At 39.5% G+C, this 6,214-nt stretch overlaps 1 protein-coding gene across 1 annotated transcript; it reads left to right on the plus strand.

The window, feature by feature from the left end:
* The first annotated feature begins 592 nt into the window (after positions 1-592).
* LOC128880273 (uncharacterized) lies at positions 593-5,006 on the plus strand. Its single transcript, XM_054130170.1, has 3 exons — positions 593-3,528; positions 3,777-3,927; positions 3,989-5,006. The coding sequence occupies exons 1-3, from the start codon at positions 3,339-3,341 to the stop codon at positions 4,791-4,793; spliced, it is 1,146 nt and encodes a 381-aa protein (XP_053986145.1). The 5' UTR covers positions 593-3,338; the 3' UTR covers positions 4,794-5,006.
* The last annotated feature ends 1,208 nt before the right edge of the window (positions 5,007-6,214 follow it).

Here is a 6,214-nt window from a genome sequence, read left to right on the forward strand (position 1 = left end):
ACTATACTTGTTCTCGATACTTAAATCTATAAAAGAAAATCAAATAAATGGACTGATATACATAAACTCGTTAATCTCTAGGACAAGAGTTGGTCGCCTCTAATGGCAGCCATTTGAAATCAGGACTTCGATATAAAATAAAACTATAAAACAAAAATTCGAGAAACGGTAATTCTACATTCCTTTCGTTTTATAATCCACGTTATCGACTTCTGTTGTCGCGCGAAGTTGTTTACCTTTCGTTCGTTTCACGCGATTCGCATCGCGTCAAGAGAGAATCGGTCGTCTCTGGCTGTTATCCGTTCGATGGATCCTCTCTTTCCTCGATCGAACGTGTTTTTCGCGTCTCGTCCTCGCGGTAGCCGCGTCGGGGCCGCTAACAAGATAAAATATATCGGGACGGTCGATCGACGGGCGCAAACGGGAACTTTTCGTTTCTAGTCTTTCGAAAATCGTTACTCGCCCCCGCCTCGAGGGGGTTGGAGGCGGCGAGGGGGAAGAAAAAAGTTCTCGTGCTCGCTTGGTGCGATTAGGGTAAAAAGGGACAGCGCCGCGAAGAAGGAGAGGGGTGGTGAGAGGGGGATCCGAGTGTCACGGAAAAGCAGAGCGCAAGAGAGAGGAGCAACCGTGGGGGGAGGGGAGAGAGAGAGAAAAATAAAAGGAAAAGGAGAAGGAGAAGGAGCGCAGAGGAGCACAGAGGGGTCGAGGGGGAGGCGGAGGTGGAGCTTGGTACGAGGACGTTGGAGAACGGCCGTAGATACAGTTAGTGGCGTCGCCGTCGGACGTCCTCGGGCGACGGCGCCACCGTCGTCCTCGTGCAGGCGTCCCTCGGCTAAAGTAGGTTAGGTCGATGAGGCCACGATGATACCGCCGCCGCCGACGTCGCCGCCGCGGTTTCTGCGCAGCGGTCTCGATTCACTCTGCCTTCTCTCTGCTGCGGGCTCGTCTTCTTCCTTTCTTCGAACCGACGATTCCGCGAATAGTCATTCGCAGTTACGGCCGCTTGATCGATTTTTCATGGTTTTTCGCGACGGTCTTTTCGAAGAAGGATCTCGAGAAATGTCGTAGGAAGTGGAGTACGGAAATTATATCCTCGTGGGGGGTCCTAGACGAAATTAGGGGGTCGGTGAATTAAGATAAATTATGATAGGAGTATTTGATAAATGGTAACGGAATATGTTGATGGTTGTTCTTTGAGGTGTTTAGGAAGACAAAGAAAGAAACTGATGATTGTTGTTGACAGAATGATACGTGCGAGTGTATGTAAGGCGCCATATTGGTCAATCTTCAGAGTCGTCTATATATGTAACAAATATTTATGTTTGAGTTTGCAGAGTTGATTACGCGATAGAGCATGATTATCTCAACAAAAGATACATATGAGTGTACGTACGAGTGTAAGACCTGCGAGAGTTAATTGTATTGTACTTAAAAATATAAATTAAAACGAACGTTCAAGGGAAATTAGGATTTATAAACAATGAAATTTGGGAACTATCGATACATTCCATTTGTTTAAATTTCCTTATACTATATTGTTGCTGAATTCTTTTTTCCATTTCTCCCGTTTCTATCAGAATTTTTATGATTTTCTACTATTATATTTCTAAAATTATTTCTGTCCGTTTGACAATAATGACAATAAGTATCATATAACGGGAGTACCAATTGAATTTTAAATTACTTTAATCTAAAAGGTTCCATAAATCCGCAAAATGGAGGGACTGCTGAGCAACTATCCTAGAATGCTAATGGTCGCGTGTATAGTCACTCATGACGCCACAGGATCGATTTTCCTGTTCCTGCCATCTAGTTTCAGTCCGTTTAAAAAGTAGCGGCAACGATAACCTAAATTTCCGTATAATGCATTCTACCGTATTCACATGTTTCATTTAACCTGATGTGTATCTCCCAACATCATTTTTCATCTATTTAAAACACTGAACACTTATCAAGAATGCGTGAGAATTTTTCATGAAGACGCTTATTTTTGCGAAAGCAACGTATTCGAATATAAACGTATTCGATTCGAATTTGCCCGCCAATAAGACGACCATTGGCGTGGCAAGCTTCTTTACGAGTGTCCGATCGATTTCTTTTTCACGATTACTGCTGCGATTAGGGTCGCTATATTCTTTGAAACTATTCAGTAATACACACAAGCTATAGAAAGTTTTCATAAAGAAAGAGAAATACAAGCATAAAGTATACTAATCATTTTGTACATTTATATATTTTCCAAAGTAGTACATTATTAATTTTTTAATTTGTCATGAATAGACTGCGGATCTTTATGCGAAATAAAATCTTCGCGAAAGTGCCTATAAAAATTGAACCTAAATAGGAATTTATTTTATTCTGCAAATATTACAACATGAACTTTACTTTCAATCTTTCTTATATTCTTACACATTGTTTGCATTTTATACTTTCTTGCACATTCAAATTGCCTATAAATCCATAAAGATCCGCAGTCTACTAATCATATGTATATGTATGTTACTTTCAGAGTTGAACAATTTATTCAAAATGATAAAGCAATTTGATTTCATCCATCCTCATAATTCTTCAAACGTTTCGTCCAGTTAAAAATTGATCTAAATCAAATCTTAAAATTATGTCATCCCATATAAGTCCGTCCTATAGACATATGTATATTATGTTACTTTCAGAGTTGAACAATTTATTCAAAATGATAAAGCAATTTGATTTCATCCATCCTCATAATTCTTCAAACGTTTCGTCCAGTTAAAAATTGATGTAAACCAAATCTTAGAATTATATTATCCCGTATAAGTCCGTCCTATAGATCGTGTTCATATTTAATAAAAGAAGAGAAAACATAAGAAACTGTCGCTAATAACCAAAGGTTGATGCGACGTTAAATATGTAATAAAAAAAAAAAAAAAAGAACTACAACCAATTTTATATCGACGGTATAATGACATTGCAAGAACTCTAGAAAACGATCACAAAAAGAGCGGATGATAGCATCTTTCCGTAATAACATTTGAGCGTATCCTTTCCATATTAATTTGAATAGCAGAATAATAAGTGGCGCAAACTTGTATGATGAATAAACAAATAAAAAATGTGTTCTACTCCAGAGAAAATTTGGGGTAGAAATTCAAGGCCGTATTTATGAATACATGTTCCGGTTTCTGTGCGTATTACTCAGGTAGTGGCTCACGCACAATCCCCAGTGTCCTCTTCAGAGTCTTTTCATACAGGCACACGATTGGGGCACTCAGTCCTTACCACGGGAGACCTGGCACTGTGCGACCCGTGTGCCTGCTGCGTCGCTGGTAGTCACCCTTAACACACCAGGCACAGATCACATGCAGAAACAAGCGAAGATTTTTGACGTAAAAGCGTTTATTGAAGAAGTCAGGAAACGTCCTCCCATTTGGGACTCGACTAACGTGAACAACTCTGACCCGAGAAAGAAGAAACGATGCTGGGAGGAAATACATTTAGTAGTCCATCCAAACTACAAAGACATGTCTCGCCAAGAAAAAGCTAGAGTTGGTAATAATACCATTTTATTTGTTCCGATTCCAAGTGCGCGTTTGTTCTGTGATTTTATCTGATAGTCATTCAGACGTGCGAATTCCAGTGCAATTATGCGGTAGATGTATCGCAAATAGGATGCGGAATACTTTAGTTGCAGAAACAAAAAGTGGCATAACTTCAAACATAAAAACATAGCGTACCTTTGCACTTTCGTATCGCTGAAGAACGGAAACTCTGGAGCATTAAATATACAATTGTTTTAGCTCACGATATACGTAAAAGGTGGAAGAACATTCGACAGAATTACAAACGAGAAATGGACAGGAAAAGGTTGATTGATTATGACCCAAACCGGTCTGGGACACCCTATCTCGACAGTTTATCGTTTCTGGAACCAATAATTTTGGATCAAAAGTAAGTTAGGTTGTGGTATTGAAGAAGAAATCCTTATAATATTGATTTCCAACACATTCAGGACGAATTCGGGAGGAAATGATGATGTGGAAGGAGAGGAGTTCCAGAGTGAACCAGAAGATGCCCAAGTATTACCTGATTCTTCCCAACCAGTGACTTCTAAATGTGGAGGTAACAAAAGAAGAGCTATTGAGAAGGAAACAAAATCCGAACCATCACAAACAGGATTTGTTCGTAAGGGAATCAAAAGAAAAGCTACCGAGCTTAATCTCTTACAAGCAGAAGAAATTCTACCTGAGTCATCTCAATCAGACTCTTTAGAATCTAGAGAAACCAACGGTAAGGCTACCAAGTCTAATCATCTTGAAAAGGAGGAAACTGTGTTCAAACCATCTCAATCAGGATCTTCAGAATCTAGAAGAACCAACAGTAAGGCTACCAAGCCTAGTCACCTTGAAAAGGAAGAAACTATGTTCAAACCATCTCAATCAGGATCTTCAGAATCTAGAAGAACTAATAGTAAGACTACCGAGCCAAACCGCGTAGAAACGGAGCAAACGTTGCCAAACCCACCTCAACCAGGGTCTTTCGAGTCTGGAGGACCTACAAGAGGATCTCCCAAGGGAGACTGCATAGAAGAACATTACACGAGCTGTGATCCAAAGTCTTTTGCAAAGACGTGCTCCAGAAGTGGACGACGACGACGACAAACATTTCCTGTTGTCCCTTTTAAACGCAACGAGAGCTGTTCCGAATCACCTGAAGTTAACGATGAGGACAGAAATGATGCAAGTTGTCGCAAAATATCGCGACATGGGTGCACATGTCTCTTTGAAATCCAAACGTCCTCCAGCCTAATCATTTAGCCCGATGCAATTCATAATTAAGTAATCACTGTTATCTTAGGCCGATCGCACACGGCGCAACCGATATGAAATTAGTGTTACACACCGTTTGCGCTTGTTGTTTTACCTACTAAAGAATTGGATCTACGGTCGCATGCAACTAGTTTCAGAGTGGTTTGAAATTAATCGGTTGCGCCGTGTGCGATAGGCCTTAATCATCAAATTATTGTACGATTGCTATATGATATGGAGTATGAAAATAAAAAACTTACAAATAAAAAATTTAATGAGTATAAATATTATAAATATTATTGCTACGCTTCCTAACGATGTGATTATGGTTCACAGTCGTTCAAAGACAATACAGAGTCACGGTCTGGCATAAGAGACACAACAGTCCCATGAGGTCACTAATCGAACCACGCGCGACTCACGTTTCAAACTTCAAACCCTGATCTGTTCCAACGATTCAAATTTTCGTATTTAATATCACTAGGAAATTATATTGTCAGAGATTGATATCGTGGAATGCATTCTTGAACAAACAATATTAATAAAATTCTTTATTAAATTATGATCGGTAACTCCAACTTTAAAATTGACTAACCCTTTGCGCTCGAGGCATTTTTCTATAAAATCAAAAATCCAGTCAATTTTTATAATAAATTTTTGTGAAACCAAAAATTCTACTCCAAAGAGAAACATCTACGAACATTCATGACTCAATGTATTATTATTTCAATTAATAGTTAATCGCATTCTGATGTAAGTGAATTTGAAATTGTACGTTCACGAAATCACTTTTAAATAACATATGTCGCCATAGAAGCGCCACCCGAGCGCGAAGAGTTAAATACATAAAATTCCATATGTATCGTGTAATGATCGAACAGTATTCTATCTGTACGCCACTTTAACAAGTTTTAAGAATCTATAATTTATTATGGTTTAATTACCCCCATCAGAATTGTGTCTGGATCGTCCCACCACGAGGCGGAGGTAACAACGTCAAATTATTCATAATGAACCGCTTATAATTAATAGACTTACGGCAGCTACGTCGTCGTCGAAACGGAAAGAGCTTTATTACTTTACAGTTCGGCCATTGGCTCTGTGCGTACCATTTATGGCAGTTTCATGCGGCGGGCCTCTTCAAAGACCCTTTTACAAAGCTACGCGCGGGCCAAGCAACTACCACCGTTACAGAAGTTCCGTCGCACAGTGGTCCCGATGGCCGAGAACCTGGCCAAAATAAGGAGTTTTCGGATCTTCGGTGAAACGTGGTATTTTATGGTTATTTGGGCCGCAAATTACGAATCTGGTATCGGAAATGCAAAATTCAAACTGGCGGATCCAATATGGCCGACATGTATATTACAAAGTTATTAGATTTTCATGAAACTTGGTATTTTATGGTTATTTGGGCCGCAAATTACGAATCT

This window comes from Hylaeus volcanicus, chromosome 7 (genome assembly GCF_026283585.1).
Source record: "Hylaeus volcanicus isolate JK05 chromosome 7, UHH_iyHylVolc1.0_haploid, whole genome shotgun sequence".
NCBI lineage: Eukaryota > Metazoa > Arthropoda > Insecta > Hymenoptera > Colletidae > Hylaeus > Hylaeus volcanicus.